This window comes from Bubalus bubalis, chromosome 24, assembly GCF_019923935.1.
Source record: "Bubalus bubalis isolate 160015118507 breed Murrah chromosome 24, NDDB_SH_1, whole genome shotgun sequence".
In the NCBI taxonomy this organism is placed as follows: domain Eukaryota; kingdom Metazoa; phylum Chordata; class Mammalia; order Artiodactyla; family Bovidae; genus Bubalus; species Bubalus bubalis.
Window position 1 is genome coordinate 9,108,615 of NC_059180.1, and position 15,894 is coordinate 9,124,508.

At 58.3% G+C, this 15,894-nt stretch overlaps 1 protein-coding gene across 4 annotated transcripts; it reads left to right on the plus strand.

Moving 5' to 3' along the window:
- The first annotated feature begins 296 nt into the window (after positions 1-296).
- On the plus strand, positions 297-15,870 carry LAT2 (linker for activation of T cells family member 2). Of its 4 annotated transcripts, none has more exons than XM_025275571.3 (13): positions 297-504; positions 4,702-4,819; positions 5,287-5,326; positions 9,012-9,055; positions 9,238-9,289; positions 9,514-9,551; positions 9,804-9,839; positions 9,921-9,951; positions 10,498-10,553; positions 11,845-11,907; positions 12,147-12,218; positions 12,687-12,809; positions 15,108-15,870. In XM_025275571.3, exons 2-12 carry the CDS (start codon positions 4,726-4,728, stop codon positions 12,785-12,787), a joined length of 627 nt encoding a protein of 208 aa, XP_025131356.1. In that variant the 5' UTR covers positions 297-504; positions 4,702-4,725; the 3' UTR covers positions 12,788-12,809; positions 15,108-15,870. The 4 variants fall into 4 exon arrangements, with proteins under 4 accessions (XP_025131356.1, XP_006057139.1, XP_006057140.1 ...); XM_006057077.4 differs by having other exon boundaries at positions 366-504; positions 4,694-4,819; XM_006057078.4 differs by lacking the exon at positions 297-504 and adding an exon at positions 2,822-2,927 and having other exon boundaries at positions 4,694-4,819.
- Positions 15,871-15,894: the final 24 nt, after the last annotated feature.

The following is a 15,894-nucleotide window of genomic DNA, read 5'->3' on the forward strand; positions in this document are numbered from 1 at the left end:
TTCTGTGTGTGTGTGTGTGCGTATTTTAGTGTGGACGTGTATTTCTGTGTGTGTGTGTGTCTCTCTGGTTTTCTGTGTGTGCGTATTTTAGTGTGGACGTGTATTTCTGTGTGTGTGTGTGTTTAGTGTGTCCGTGTCTTACTCTCTGGCTGCCTGTGTGTGTCTGTGCAAGCACCCCCGTTTCATTCTTCATTCCCTTTCTCCTGTCTCTCTGTATGTCTCTTCCTCCCTGAGACGGGTTCATGCGTACGTGTTCAGCGTGCATGTTGCGTGCGTTTGTGTTTCCATGTCTTCTGTCTCTCTGTCTCTGTGTTTCCCCGCCTCCGTCTATTGCAAGCGGGGCCTGTCCGGCAGAGCAGCGGATGTGTGAAGGCTGATTCAGTGGCTGACAGGAAGCCCGTCGCCCTGCCTGCTGCCCGCCAGTGTCTGGCGTTGGCATCGGCTCGGGCAGGTGTGCGTGCTCAGGATGAGGTGGCCGCAGTGAGGAGGCCCCCCCGCTCTCAGGTAAGCCTTTCCCAGGGGTACCTGGAGCCTGGGCCTGAGGCCAGGGTCCTGAGGCTGCCCCCTGACACCCCGGGGGGATTGGAGAGGCCCTGGTGTCCTGGCAGGAGCATCTGGTTGCCCACTGGGTGGGCCAGGAAGAAACCAGGACACCCCACACCTCCTTCCTTAGCCCCCACCCTGTCCTGGTGGCCCCCCCCCCACCCCCGGCTAGGAGCCCCTTGCCCCAGCCCCTGCAGCACCCCGGGGGCAGTTGTTTCTGGGGCTCTGGCCCCTTTCCTGCCCTCGCCTTCCCCGGCCCAGCCTGCACAGCCCTGGGAAGCACCCAGGGTGGTCCCATCACTTCCAGAGACTGCTGAGGGACCAGGACAGGGCTCCTGGGGGCTCAGAAGCTTTGGTTTCTTCATCTATAAAATGGGTCTGTAAATACCCTGCCGTGGAGCTATGGGAGGATGGGAGAGGCGCTCCGGGCCAGCAGGCCGAGGTCCTGCCCCAGGCCCCGAGGAAGAGCTGTCCCGGCCGCCCCACCCAGCCCCCAGCCTGGCCACCAGGTCCCTGCTGGGGGGGTCGAGAAACTACAGGCCCTGGGGCTCTCCCAGTGCCCTGCTCTGTCAACGGGAGGCCATAGCCTTCCCCTTCCCCTGCCCAGAACAGGAGCTTCCCCGGGGCCCTGCACCAGCCACCTGAGCATTAGGCACCTCCGTTAGAGACCTCTGGTCAGCCTCATCTGAAGGCCAAGGTTCTTTGGGGAAACAGAGTAGAGCCCAGCAGATAAAGCCTTCCCAGGGCTGGGATGGAAACCTCTTGACTCCATCCCTACCCCGGCGGGCCTCAGTTTCCCCATCCATAGCCAGAGAAGGGCTGGGGGCTGGGCAGGAGGGTTGCCAAGGGCCTTTGGGGGCAGGAGCCTGGGTGCCGGGGCCGCTCAGCCCAACCCTGAGAGTTCTTCCGCCATGGGCTTGTTGCAAACCTTGTTCATCTGAAAACTGCCCACTTCCCTTTCTGCTATTTTGGCCGGCAGGCCTGGGGCTGCGGCGGCCTCCTCTCCCCTCCCCACTCCACCCAGCGCGGCCTGGCCCCTGGGGCCCCTCCTGGTGCTGTGGGGGCCCAGCCCCTCTCCTTCCCCCTGCCACCGCCCCGCCCGTTCTCAGACCTGGGTGGGAAAACAAGCAGAGGACCAATTGAGTCAGTCTCGGTCTCGGGGAAGAGGCAGCCCTAGTTTCTTCCTCAAATGAATCTTTTATTTTTTTTTTCCAAATGAATATTTTAAAAACCATATTGTGTGATTCTTTAAAAAAATGTAATTTAAAAAAGGATTTACGGGAAGGAGTGTAGGCCTTAGAGTCCACCTGCCCTGAGTACGGATCTTGGCTCTGTGACTGCTCAGCTGTGTGACCTTGGGCAGAGTGCTCACCTCTCTGGGCTGCCCTCTCCTCCCTTGGAGAAGAAAGGAGCCGACCTCTCCGAGGCGATGCTGTGTGGCTCTGTGACAGCTGCGGGGCTGGGGGCAACAGCCACACTCGCCTTCAGATCCCAGGGCCTCCCAGGGTCCCAGCACAACGCCCGCCTGGGGCAGGCTCAGGCCTGTGTGTCTGGGGGAGCAGGCAGGGAGGGCTTCAGGCAGGGTTGCCCCACGCTGTCCAGTGCAGGCCATCCAGCCAGGATGCAGCTGACCCCTTCCCATCCCACAGGGACCGTGATGATGACAAGTCACAGAGGTCACAGCCAAATGTGCCCCACGCCAGCCATCAGCAGCACCTCCGGGTGTCATCTCAGTGCTGGGCCTCCTATGACGAACCCGAGGGTTGCGTGTCATTTTTTCCCCCCATTTAACAGGGTGACTGGTGGCATTGGGATTCAGCTGCTGGGGCAGAATTTGTATTCTCATGCCCTGCCCCCTTCCCTCACTCAGTGCCAGGCGGGGGGAAGACGGACCAGGGCTAGGGGCACGCCTGACTGTGCGGCTCATCCCAGAACAGCAGAGCCAGGAAGCAAGAGCGCTTTCTGGTGGTCGGGGGTCCTCAGGGAGGGAGGGCAGCAGAGCTCAGCAGCCCAGATCCTTGGGCCTCAAATGCCAAGCTGAGTGTGTGGACTTGCCCGTGGGGTCTCAAGCAGACCCCAAGGGTGGCCAGTGCCAGACCCTTGTCCCATGGGAGTAACCCCCCGTGGGTCTACCCCCAAACCTCCTTGGGGGCAGAAAGAGCCTTCGTCTTGACCCAAAGATAAATGTGTCAAGGGTGGGTGCTCGAGGGAACTGTCCAAACCAGCTGGCCGGAAGTGTGACACTCAGCAAGTTTCTCTTCCTGAAACCCTGACTGTGGTCCAGGCTGGATGTGTGTGAAATCCCCACAACTGTTGGAGGAAGGCCCTGGTTGATCCCAGTTTTACAGATGAGAAAAGTGAGGCCAAGAGACCCTGAGATACAGGTAGGGGTCCCCTGTCCAAGACTAGGGGCTCCCAACCTCACCAGCCCTGGATGGACTTGGGCCTTGGCTGGAGGCCCAAGAGGGAGGCAGCCCTGGACCAGAGGGAGGTCTGGGGAGGGCAGAGGGTATGAGGCCTGGGAAGACGGTACCCCAGCTCCTAGAGGATGGGGAGCTGAGGTCCCCCTGGAACGATATCCCGGGGGTGACCGATCCATCCTCTCTCCTTATGTGGAGGCCACTGGGTCCCGAGGTCTGGGAATGGTGGTGTTCCCCCTGACTCACTTGGCATTTGCGGGAAAGAGAGGTAACTTCTTCACGCCGGGCCGCTGACAGAGGCTGGGCCCTGCACGGAGATTCCCTGTCATCTTTGAAACAGGGATTCAGGAAGCTTGGGGTGGTGAGCGGGGCTGCGGGGTATGGTGCAGGCCTCTGGGGAAGCCAGAAAGAGGGGGGAGGCCTGCACAAAGCTCAGGTCTCCTTCAGCCTCACCTCCCGCAGCTGTGAAGCGAGGAGAAGCCTCCTCCCAGGTGGCCGAGGTGGGAGGCACAGGTGTTCACAGAGGGGATGCTCTGTAGCATGGGCTCCATGTGCCCATCGTGGGGCACAGGCCCCACAGGACCCCTGCTGCCCTCTGTCACTGGCCTTTGCATAGGGGGCTGAGCCTCTTTAGAGTTGCAACAAATCTCCCTGGAGGGCCCCTCAAGAGGGCTGAACTTGCACTCAGCAGGCCTTGCTAGGTGGCTGCCTGCGGCTTCGCTGAGGCCCTGAGGCTGGGACCGGCCACTGACCACAGAGCAGCCTCTTAACCCCTTCTCACAGCACAGTCCTCCACCAGCCACCAAAGTCCCTCTCTGCCCAGGCGCCCTTCTCCCCTTCCTGGTCTGAGGCCCACCTCCTCCGAGAAGCCTTCCTGACCTCCCTCCTCGCAGCTCCCAGGACAGGAGGAGCCAGAGCACCTGGGTAGATGGGCATTTTAGGAATGGAAATCGCACCCCCAGCTTCCCTGGGAGGCCTTGGGTGGGAGCAGAGAATCACCCTAGGGTGGATGGGGGCTCCAGTGTAGAAGGGGCAGTGGACTCTGAGCTTGGGGAACAAAGCTGGGTTGGCAGGAGGTTTCATGACAGGATGAAAGAGCAGAACAAGCATTAGGGTCTGGAGTGCTTGCACGCGTGCTAGGTCACTTCAGCCGTGTCCGACTCCTTGCAAAACTGTGTGGACTGCAGCCTGCCAGGCTCCTCTGTCCATGGGATTCTCCAGGCAAGAATACTGGAGTGGGTTGCCATGCCCTCTTCCACGGGATCTTCCTGACCCAGGGATCGAACCCTCGTCTCTTATGTCTCCTGCATTGGCAGGCAGGTTTTCTTTACCACTAGCACCTCCTGGGAAGCCCCTAGGATCTGGAGGCTGGCATTCAAATCCTACCTTTCCCCTTTACAGCTGTGGAATTTGGGGCTTCCGTTTCTCTATTTGTGAAATGGCGCAAGCCTCTCCCTCGCGGGGTGGCTGGATGGACTAAGCAAAGGTGTGCGTGGGAGTGTGCGCTTACAGGCAGGTTTCCAGAACCTTCCAGCACTTGATGATGGCCCTGGGGGACCCGAGGTGCAGGTCTGGGGTCAGATGAGCAGACAGGGATGTTTCTGTCCCCGTCTGGTCCCAGAGCAGGGAGGGTAGGGGACGCTGGGCTGTCAGGGGACATTGGGGGGAGGGTTCCTAGCAGGGGCGGCCCTGCGGCCCCCTACCCTGGCTCACAGTGCCCCCTGTCGCAGCCCTGCAGGAAGAAGAGCAGCCCAGAGTGGACATGAGCGCGGACACGGAGCTGCTGTGGCCGGGGGCGGCTCTGCTGCTGCTGCTGGGGGCAGCGGCCAGCCTGTGTGTGCGCTGTTCCCGCCCAGGTAAAGCCTGGGGGTCGTGGGCCTGTTGGAGGAATGGGCGGTGTTCCCAGAGAATCGTTCAGGCCCAGACCCGGCTGCTTGGAAGGGGCAGTCAGATAAGCCTGGGGGCGCAGAAGTGAAACCCAGGGACCCGGCCCCTGATCATTCTCTGAAGACCACGGGTCTGACTCAATGGGAGTGTTGGTTCTCCGGGGTCAAAGGCGTCTGTCTGCGCATGGATTGCGCCAGACAAGGGAGGGGAGAGGGGGCTGGGCTGCCTGCAGTGTCTGCCTTCATGTTGCACTCTCCTAAGTAAATGGTGAGCAAACCTCACCAGGGTCAGGTGGCCCCCCAGTGATGAGTGGATCAGCCCCCATGTCCGGTCTGAGGCCTGCCCAGGGCAACAGGGGAGATGGTTGGGCCTCGAATCTCAGCTCCCACCCGGCCCAGGGGGCAGGGAACTGGCTAATCTGGTCCTGCTCTTTCAGGTACAAAGAAGTCTGAGAAAATCTATGAGCAGAGGAGTCTGTGAGTGTCTCCCCAGCCCGGTGATGCCATGTGTCCTGCCTGGGCGGGGGCCGTCCCTCTGGGCCTCCCCTCGGGCATCCCCGCCCCCACCCCTCTCCCCTTCACTCTCACCTCCTCCATGCCGGGCTCCAGTGGGTCCTCAGCACTTAGGGGAGGGCAAGGGGGTGCCCAGGGACCGCCCAAACCCTGCCCCAGACTAGTCGGGGAGGGTGGGAGGCACGCTCCAGCGAGCACAGGAGCGTCTCCAGAAATCCCCGCCGTGACCCCAGCCCAGTGGGGACTAGGCTGTGCTGGGGGGGTTGACAGAGGAATCCTGCCCTCCCGTTGCAGGGACAGGGACCAGGGACCAGGTGCTGGGTCCGAGAGAGAATGTGGGCATGAAACTTTGGGGGGATCAGGGAAGGCCTCCTGGAGGAGGTGGGAAGAATCTGAAGAGAGACAGAAGGGGAAAGGGGGACATTCCAGAGAGAGAGGGAACAGTGTGGGCAATCACTGACTTAAGGCTGGGGTGGACACCGTCTTGGGGTTGATGCAGCTGGAGTGAACATGTCTTGAGAGTAGTGAGCTGAATTCGGAGGAAGGAGAGTCTAGACTGTGGCCAGAGGCCTTGGCCTTTGTCCAAAGGGCCAAGGGGAGTCGCAGGAGAGCTTGAAGCAGGGCGGTGGTCAGGGGAGATGAAACGCTGTCACTGACCCCAGAGTGTCAGGACCCCGGCATGAGGGCTGCGGCCAGCGGTGTGCTGGTGGAGGGCTCCGAGACCTGCGTGCACACACGTGCACAGGCCTGCACGCCCACGCACACCCACTGGCTCCCCCAGCACTCATTCATGCATGCACTTCTCACACACACACACAGGGCCTGCTTGCACGCCTGGGCAGGCAGTCACATACAAACTCGCTCACACACCCTCTTCTCATTTCCTTTTGCAACTGAAAAACCACAGTGAGATTTGAAATAGAATTTTCCCATCCATGCCCACTCCTGGGGCTGGGGCTGGACCTTCCCAGCCTTTTGGGGTCCCTTGGTCCTCTGGCTCGCCAGCCCACAACCTCCACCAGGGCAGGGGTGGACTGGACTCCCCTGGTGCCCTCCCCCTGCCCCAAGGCAAGTTCCTCAATATCTCCCCTCACCCCTCCTCCCTTAGTCCCTGCCCACTCCAGGCCCCTGATTAATCTTAGAACTGAAGATCCTCAGAGGCACAAGTTAAACCTCCCCATGTGGGAGGTGGAGAAAAAGGCCTGAGTAAGAGGAGATCAGAGGGAAGACTTGGGCTCTCCCCACCTCAATTGGGTTCAGTCCTACCTGTGCCCAGCCCAGCTCCTGTATCATTTCCTCTGGGAAGCCATGCCAGACTCTTCTGTGGATTTAGGGCCTTGTTCCTAAATCAGATCACTTTCACCCCTCAAGAGCTCCTGGAAGACTGGACCAGGTCACCTTTCTGGTCCATGGAAGAAACCCAAAAGGCTTTTATAATTAGCTAATCTGCTCCACTAACCTTAGTGGTGGCATTTATTCCCAAAGGCACTTCATGGGCCAAAATGGCAGCTAAAGCTCCAGCCCTCATCTCTGCATTCCATGCAGCAGTAAGAATGAAGAAGGAAGACAAAAAGGGTGCATCCCAGTTGGGAGTGCCTCCTTTAAGACGCTTTCCTGAAAGCCCAACAGTTTTGGCTTGCATATCATTAACCAGAGTCTAATTACATAGTCACACTTACGTGTAAGGGAGGCTGGGAAATAGAGTCTTTTTTTAAAAACTATCAAAGTAACATTGGTTTATAACATTATTTAGGTTTCACATGTAGAATATTTTATTTCTATTTCTGTATACCTTATATCAAGCTGACCAACGAACATTTGGCTTCCATCTGTCATCACACAGTTCATCCCCTTTACCCATTTTGCCCTCTCAACTTTGGTAAACACTACTCTTCTCTCTGTATCTACAAGTTAGTGTTTGTTTGGTTTGTTCATTTGTTTTTTGTTTGCTTTTTATATTTCACATATGAGTGAAATCATACTGAATTTTTCCTTCTCTAACATATTTCACTTAGCATAATACCCTCAAGGTCCAACCACATTGTCACAAATAGCAAGATTTTATCTTTTTATGGGTGAAGAGTATTCCATGGTGTATATATGCCACATCCTCCTTACTCATTCATCTACCTGTTGATGGGCACTTAGATTGTCTCCGTGTCTTGGCTGTCGTAAATAGCGCTGCAGCAAACATAGGGGCACATATTCTGTTGCTGTTCAGTTGCTAAGTCGTGTCAGACTCTGCAACCCCATGGACTGCAGCGTGCCAGGCTCTTCTGTCCTTCACAATGTCTCAGAGTTGGCTCAAATTCAAGTTCATTGAGTCGGTGATGCCATCCACCCATCTCATCTTGTGCCTCCCCCTTCTCCTCCTGCCCTCAATCTTTCCCAGCATCAGGGTGTTTTCCAGTGAGTTGACTCTTCGAATCAGGTGGCCAGAGTATTGGTGCTTCAGCATCAGTCCTTCCAATGAGTGTTCAGGGTTGATTTCCTGTATGATTGACTGGTTTGATCTCTTTGCTGTTCAAGGGACTCTCAAGAGTCTTCTGCAGCACTATATATAGCTTTTAAAATTAGTTATTTCATATTCTTTAGATAAATACCCAGAAGTGGGATTTCTGGATTATATGGTAGTTTTATCCTTAGTTTTGGGGGCATCTCCATATTGAATTTATAGTGAGTACACTAATTTATATTCCCCCCAATAGCACACAAGGGTTTCCTTTCCTTCACATCCTTACCAACACTTTTGATTTCTTGCCTTTTTGATAATATTGTTGTTCTATCAGGTCTAAGGTGAAACTTCACCATGGTTTTGATTTGCATTTATTTCCCTCATAATTAGTGATGTTGAACATCTTTTCATATCTGTTGGCCATTTATAAGTCTTCTTTAGAAAAAAAAAACTTATTTAGTTCCTCTGCCCATTTTGTTAATCAGGTTGTTTTTTGGCTGTTATGAGTTGTTTTTATATTATATTGTAAGGGACATTAACCCCTTATCAGATATATCATTTGCAAATAGCTTCTCCTGCCCGGCAGATGGTCTTTTGGTTTCATCGATGACTTCCTTGGCTGAGCAGAAGGTTTTTAGTTTGATGTCGTTCATTTATTGGGAAATAGAGCCTTATAGATGGGTGTGTGATTGTCTAAATATAAATCAGGTTCTGTTTGAAAGGAAGAAAGTGATAGTTAGATGCCTAGCTGTGTTTGCTAAGCCCTGAAGTTGCCTCATCCATTACTGGGGAATAAATGGCATGTTTGAACATCTCCAGCATGCCATGCTCTCAAAGGAATCTTAAACATTCCTGGGGTGGTAGGTGGTGGGGGCAGCCTCTTTGTTGCTCCTGGTTGAAGTCACCACCAAGTCCCTGAGCAGCTCTCCCAGCCCTGCCACAGGCCCTCCTGACCGTCTATGTGTCTGGTTGGCTTCAGCCCAGGCCCGTGTGAGAAGGGTGGGCACCTGGTGGGCAGGCAGGGGAGCTGTATAGACGAGGAGACCATCAGGAAGCCCCGGATCTGAGTCCTGGAGGGCTGGCAGCACCCCCTCACTCTCGCCGTGGTCTGTCCCTCCCTGTCCATCTGTTCTCTCTGTCCCTGGGGCTGTGGGAAGCCAGGCCCTGACTCAGCACAGCTCTGTGTGTTTCCAGGCAAGAGAATCAGCAGAGCTTTGCAGTGGCCCGGACCTACACCCGTGAGTCCCCTGGCAGATGGGTCCCAGGCTGGGCCCAGGGTTGGGGGTGTCAGCCTCAAAGTCCCTTTCGTCCTCATTGTTCTGAGGCTGTGGCCAGGCCTGATTGGGCTGGGTGATGGGATGAAGGGACTACACCGGCCAGCTGGTCTGGGGCCCAGCCAATACCCCTTCATCCTTTGCAGTGGTCAGGGAGGCCTGGCCCGGGGACACGGCCTCCAACATGGAGTTGACAAGGTAGGAATGAGCCCCCAAACCCACACCCAAGGGAGGTGATGAGGAGGGCCCTGGGGAGTACCCACCTGGTGGAGCCCAGGCCAAGACCCTGCTCCTTCCTCAGACCTCAGAACCCCAGTTCTGATTCTGAGGGCGCCACCAGGGGGGCTGTGGGCTCCAGACCCCCAGGAACCCCGGGGGCCTCCTCCCAGCCCCTTCTCAGCCCTGGCCCCGCTCCCATGCAGGAAGGACAAGCTGTTGCGGTTCTCCCCCAGCCTCGAGGGTGAGTGACCTGGGACACAGGTGTGGGGGCTGGGGCAAGGTGGGATGGAGACAGGTGAATACCTGGTAAGACAGGTACTAAGCACGAGGCCTTCCCAGAGAGACATGCCAGCTGGGCTGGGAGGCCTGATGGCTGGCCCAGTGGGGCGAGGGGACAGAGAGCAGGTGTGACACTGTGAAGAGGGGGAAACACCTGGAGGGGCCCCAGGCTGGGGAACCAGCATTGAGCCAATTGGCCTGGACTTTCTTCCAGATTCTTCATCCCCCAGGTACCAGTACTTCAGCAAAGGTAGGTGGGTTCTGGGCAGGAGGGGGCTGCGGTGCGGGCCCACAGCCCCTGCCGCGGCCTGATTCTAGCCCCCTCCTGCAGGAAGCAGACCCAGATCAGAGGAAGCCTACATGTGAGCGGCCTTCTGCGGGCCCTGGCCACCTCCGCCCCGCCCCCACCCGCCCCGCCCTCAGCTTCCTTCCGCGAGAACGGCCTCCTGCCCTGGAAACCCGCGGGCCCGGGCAGGCTCCCCGCAGCACCGTGGCTCCTCAGAGGACCGCGGCTTCGTGGGGACAAGGCCGGGGCAGGGACGCAGCCCTGCTCGGGGGCGGGGCCGTCTGGGTGGGCGGGGCTGTCTGGGGTGGGCGGGGCTCATCCTGCGTCGGCTGACCCTAAGAGTTCCCAGGACGTCTCCTCCTGGGCTCCCTGTTGGGCAAACTGAGGTTCCGGGGCGGGAGGCGACTTGCCTGAAGTCACCCGGCGCGGTGGCTGGAGCCAGGCCACCACGCTTTCAGCCCCAGGGTGGCTCAGGGGTGAGACCCTGGCTGAGCCCCCCACGGGCTCCGGGAGGAGTGACGACGGCTGGGGCAGCCGTGGTCTCACCGCCCCCCACGTGAAGCCCCCACCCCCACCACGGGCCTGCCCCGCAGCTGGTGCTGTGTCTGTGTTTTCTTGTCAGAGACCCCACCTCCACGGACTATTACAATTACGATCCGTTCCAGAAGCCCGTGGAAGGTGAGGCAGAGGAGGCAGCGAGGGCAGATCAGCTTCAGAGCCCACACCCTCGGGCCTGGGCCAGAGAGGGTTCGGAGGACCCGGGAGGACAACGAGGACCGGGGAGGATCTGGGAGGACCAGGGAGGACTGGGGAGGATGGCAAGGACCTGGGAGGACCGAGGAGGACTGGGGGAGGACCGGAGAGGACCGAGGAGGACCTAGTAGGACCGAGAAGGACTGGAGGAGGACCGAGGAGAACTGAGGAGGACCGAAGAGGATCTGGGAGGACCGCGGATAGGGGAGGACTCAGAAGGACGGAGGAGGATGGGGAGGATCTAGGAGGACCTGGGAGGATGGGGAGGATTGGAGGAGGATTGAGGAGGACCTGAGAGGATCAGGGAGGACCCTGGAGGACCTAGGAGGACTGAGGAGGCTGGCACTGCGGGCAGGAGCTGAGATGCAGAGGAGGGCAGGGATGGGAGGGAGCAAGAGTCAGAGAGCAGAGGGGAGCTGAGGGCAGGGACCGGGGGCAGGTTGGTCCCCTTGTCATTCAGGGCCTCCCTCAAGGCTGGGGACACATGGGTCCTTGGAGGGAGGCCCTGGAAGGGGCAGACTTGCTTGAAGGATGCCAAGCCCTGCCAGCCCTGAGGGTGCTGGAACCCTGGGCTCTTAACACCTTGGCTTTACAGAACAGGAGGGTGGGCAGTGCCTGCTGAAGGGGGCATAGGCCTGGACCCCCGCCTAGGCCGAGCTAGAGTGGGAGTGAAGGTCTTCTTCTCCCCCGCTGTGCTCCTATATTGGGGGAAAGCCCTCACTTCTCAGAGCCTCTTCAACAAAGATGGAAGCTGGGTGGGGCAGTGTTTAGAGCTTAGCTTGCTCGTTGGGGGGTGGGGGTGGGGTGAAAAGCCAGGGTACCAGGCTCTGATATGCCACACCCAGCCTAGGCCCCCAGGCAGAGGATCCTCAGCCTACCCCCACTGCCTGAAGGATTAGGCAGGTTCCTGTCTCCTGTGCCCGCAGTGGCTCTGCCTGCCCCTCTTGCCCGCATAGAGATGGGTCTCCCTTCTCTTAACTATCCATGGTGGGCCTGCCCCTCCCCAGAGCATTCAGGGGTAGCTCTGAAAGACAGAAGGAGCCCAAGGTGGAAGCCACGGAGCCAGGCCTGTGCCCATTAAGAAGCTTGTCCAGGAGAATGTTCGAGGCCCTGCGGGACCCAGGGGGGGCTTGATGAGACAGAGGGAGGGAGGAAGAGCCAGGCTTGTCACGCAGGACCCACCAGCAGCCCCCACCCTCTCCCCTGTCCCTGGCAGATGACGATGACACCAATTCCTATGAGAACGTGCTCATCTGCAAGCCAAAGAGAACGGAATCAGGTAAGGTTGTACTGCTGGGGTCTGGAGCTCCCGCTGCAGGGTTCACCAGTACTGGACCTCATGTCCCGGGAGGAAGCCCCGTCAGTCCCTGGATCTCCCTCCCTCCCTCGAAGGTCTGCCAAGCACGTGAAGGATGCAGGCTGCCCCCCTAGAGGGGCGGCCACGGCACCTCGCTGGCCTGAGGAATGGCCGTGGTGGCTGTCCCTTCCCCAGCCCCTGTCCTGGTGCTCTCCCTGCAGGGGATGAGGGGTCTGAGGATTATCAGAACTCGGCGTCCATTCAGCAGTGGCGGGAGTCCAAGAAAGTCGTGGGTATGTGGCCAGAGCCCAGACATTCCTGAATGGTCGCCTACAGCTGGCTTGCATTGGAGGGGGGCCGCCCTAGGACACACAGTCAGGGGGAGGGGGAGAGAGGGGCACTTAGGGTATCTGGGAGGACGGGGCCAGGTGGGCTCCCCCGAGGCCTGTCCAGCTGATCCCACGGCGAAGCTTCTGGCGCATCAGCGGCTGCAGCGGCTCAACCATGGCAGGACCTCCTTCGGAAGCACTGTGGCCTCTGAGATTGGGTCCTCCTGGCCTGCTGCCCATCCAGTGGCTTGGATGGAATCGCACCTGCCCTGCTCCGGGCTGGACAGACTGCCGGGAGATCCCAGAGAGGATGAGACGGACACACCAGGCAGTGTAGCCTTTCCCGTGGTCTGCATGGTACCATCTGCGGAGATAGGGCCGGGCTGAGCGTGTCCGTGTGAACCCTCTGACCGTCTGCCCATGGATCCGCAGAGCCAGCCCCACGGGAAGCACCGCTTTCCCTGGCAGGAAGCCCAGACGAGGACGGGGAGCCCGATTATGTGAACGGGGATGTGGCGGCCATCGAAGCCTAGGGAAGAAGGTGCCTGGAGGAAGGTACGGTCCCCGCTGGTGGGCCGCACGAGGGGGATCACATTCCCAGGGAAAAGCAGAGCACCGGGCCTGGAGGAGCCACAGGAGGGGCTGTGGACAGCACTCACGGGTGCTGAAACGGGGTGGCTTCTTGGGGCACTGGACCTCCCGACAAGTCCCTGCCCACCCCCAACTCTTGTGGCTGGCGTGGTGAGGTGACATATTTACGGCAGACACAAAGTCTCAGCCCCGGGGGTGTCAGGCAGGGCAGGCTGGAGAGTCTGGGTGGGCCTCTGCAACCTTGGAGGGTGATGTAACCTCCCGTGACCCACTTCCTCGCTTGCAACGTGGAGCTACTGGGACCTGTGTCTTAGATGGGACACGCAAGACCCGCACAGAAAGCAGGGCCAGGGACTTCCCAGGTGGTCTGGTGGTTAGGACTCCGTGCTGCCGCTGCAAAGAGCATGGGTTCAATCCCTGGTCGAGGAACTAAGACCCCGCATGCCACGCGGTGCAGCCACACAGACAAAAAAACCAGCAGCAGGACCAGGATGACTTGCCCATGTTGGACTCAGGGATGGGGCGGGATGGGGGGCTGGTGATGGTGCCAAGTGCTCACACACCACCCCTTGGCGCCCCCCAAGGCAGAGAGGACAAGCCACCTGCCGAGGTCCCCACTTAGAGTGCGTGGAGGAGGGGATGGACACACGCACAAAGATGTAGGAGCCCGGGCCCTGCCTCCGGGACGGGGGGAGTCAACCCGAGGGTCCTGGAAAGGCTGCTTGAAGTCCCGATCTGGGGTACACGGGCAAGCCTGTCACACTGTGGGCAGGCCTGGGCCGTTTGAGAAACCAGCAATAGGATCAGCCGCAGGCGTTTAAGCCCAAAGGGCAGAGCCCACGGTTCATTCATTCACCCCGCAACTAGGGAGCACCTGCCAGGGGCAAGTCCTGTCTTAGAGGTTGGGGACACAGTGATAAAGAGAAGATACATAAATCCCTGTCCACTTAGAACTTCCATTCTGGTGGGAGAGAGGAAACAGGCAAACTAGCTGGAAGAGGAGAGGCGAGACAAGAGTAGGGAGGAGAGGGGAGGGGAGAAAGGAAATTGAGCAGTTAAGATGTTAGGAGTGGGGAGAGGCAGGAGGAATGTGGTGGGGGAGGGGAGGGTGCCGTCATTTAAGCTGGGAGGCAGAGAAGTCTTTCAGAGCTCCCCTCCTCACCCTTCTGGGGGAGGGAAGGACCCCCGACAGGAGCCTGAGTCTGACAACAAGAGGGGAACAGAACAGAGCGATGGGGGAGTGGCAGAGGTGGAGGGCAGGGCCAGCAGCTGGGTTTTTTCTGAGATGGCGGATGTGCTCGGCAGGGTAAGAGTGACTTGATGTTTCTCAGGTATTACTGCCCGCTGCGTAGAGATGTGAATACAGGGACGGGGAGGCAGGGAGGCCAGTACCTTAGGGCAGGAACCCCAGAGGCCGCGGTGGGGGCAAACCGCTTGTGCAGCTGAAGGGGCTCCCTGATGTGCCACGTGTCAGCTGCCAGGTGGAGTGAGGATTGAGGAGGCCTGGGGGGTTTGCCCGAGTCAAAGGAGAGGGCATCACTATAGGCAGCTGAGATCAGGGAGGCGACCAGCAGAGCGGGTTTTGTGGGCAAGGCTGGTTTATGTCTGGGCCTGCTAAGTTGGAGATGCCATGCAGGGGGTTGTACGAAGTGGGGAGTTAAGAGACCTGCGTCTGGATTCAGGGAGAGGGCAGGAGGAAAGAGGCTGTGCAGGTTCCTAAGAGGAAATAAATTAGAGTACACTGTCTGACAAATGATACGGGGAGCCTCAAGTTTGGGGTTGGACTCCGGCTGGCTGGAATTTACACCCTCGACCTCGCACACAAGAAGGTCTGAACTCCACAAGCTGGTGTCCAAAGTGGCCTGACAAGACTGGAGAGACCTAATCCCTGTGTTCAAGTAGGTGGAAGGGCCACCAGGCAAGGCTGGGGGCAAAGTGGAGTTAGGGCCTGGTACCCCTGGTCAAGTCCCTTCAGGAATTCAAACAAAAAGCAGGCACCTCCCTGGTGGTCCAGTGGTTCGGACTCCGAGCTTCCATGGGGGTTCAATCCCTGACTGGGGAACTAAGATCCCCAGCCTTTCACCTTAAAAAAAAAAAAAAAGGCAGAAGCTCCTAGCTTCTGGAATAAGAACCACGCTCGTTTGATGGGCAGGTTCTCTGCTCACTGACCATCGCTGTGTATCCTCCTGGGGCCAAGGGCACAAAGCGTCAGGCCAGGCAAACCTTTCCCTCTTTAACAAATACATTTCCTCTTCATTGAAGGAGCCAGGGAACCATTTATCGCCTCCCCAGGACCCCTTCTCCAGAGCTGCTCAACTTCTACACTCCCTGCTGCACTCCTGGGAGGGGCATCAACGTGTCCTGAGGACCAGCCGGCTGGCCACGGAGCACCTGGCCTGGGAAAGGACAGTTATACGGAGCCAACCTCTGACCGGCTCCCATGGGCAAGGCAGGAGGAGCCTGGGGTCTGGCGGCTCCCGCGGTGGTCCCGTGCCCAGAACTGGGGGCAGCCGCATCCCCCTACCCGCATTGAAAACATCGTACTACATGGGTGTTCGTGTCCTTTTCTTTTTGCTTTGGATTTTGACCCCAAATTGCTTACTAACATTGGTTGCTGGGATTTCATGATGGATAAGCTTGTACAGTTAATTTATGCAGGTGGAGTTGTATTTAATATTTTGCGTTTCAGGGTAGAGGTTGTGTAATAACTTGTCTAAGCATTACGTGTACTTCACCTCGACAGCTGGGGGTGCCCTGGCGCTCCTTTCTCTTGGCCTCGGTTAACTAAAGCAGAGATGAAGCTGCGGCTAACTTCGCGAACCTCTCGTGGGAGTGTCCGCTGCGGGCAGACTGCAGAAGGGGCAGGCGGGGAGGAGTGGCCGGGGCCCTGGCTGACTGGGCAGGAACATGACCGTCTCATGGGACAGGCCGGAGCCTGAGGGACCTTCTGCCTCAGAGAAGCCAGAGTCAGGGAGACAAAGCACCTCCTCTGACCTAAATGTCTCAATAAACGTTTCCAATTTAAGAGCAGTGATTTTCCTGTCTGCTT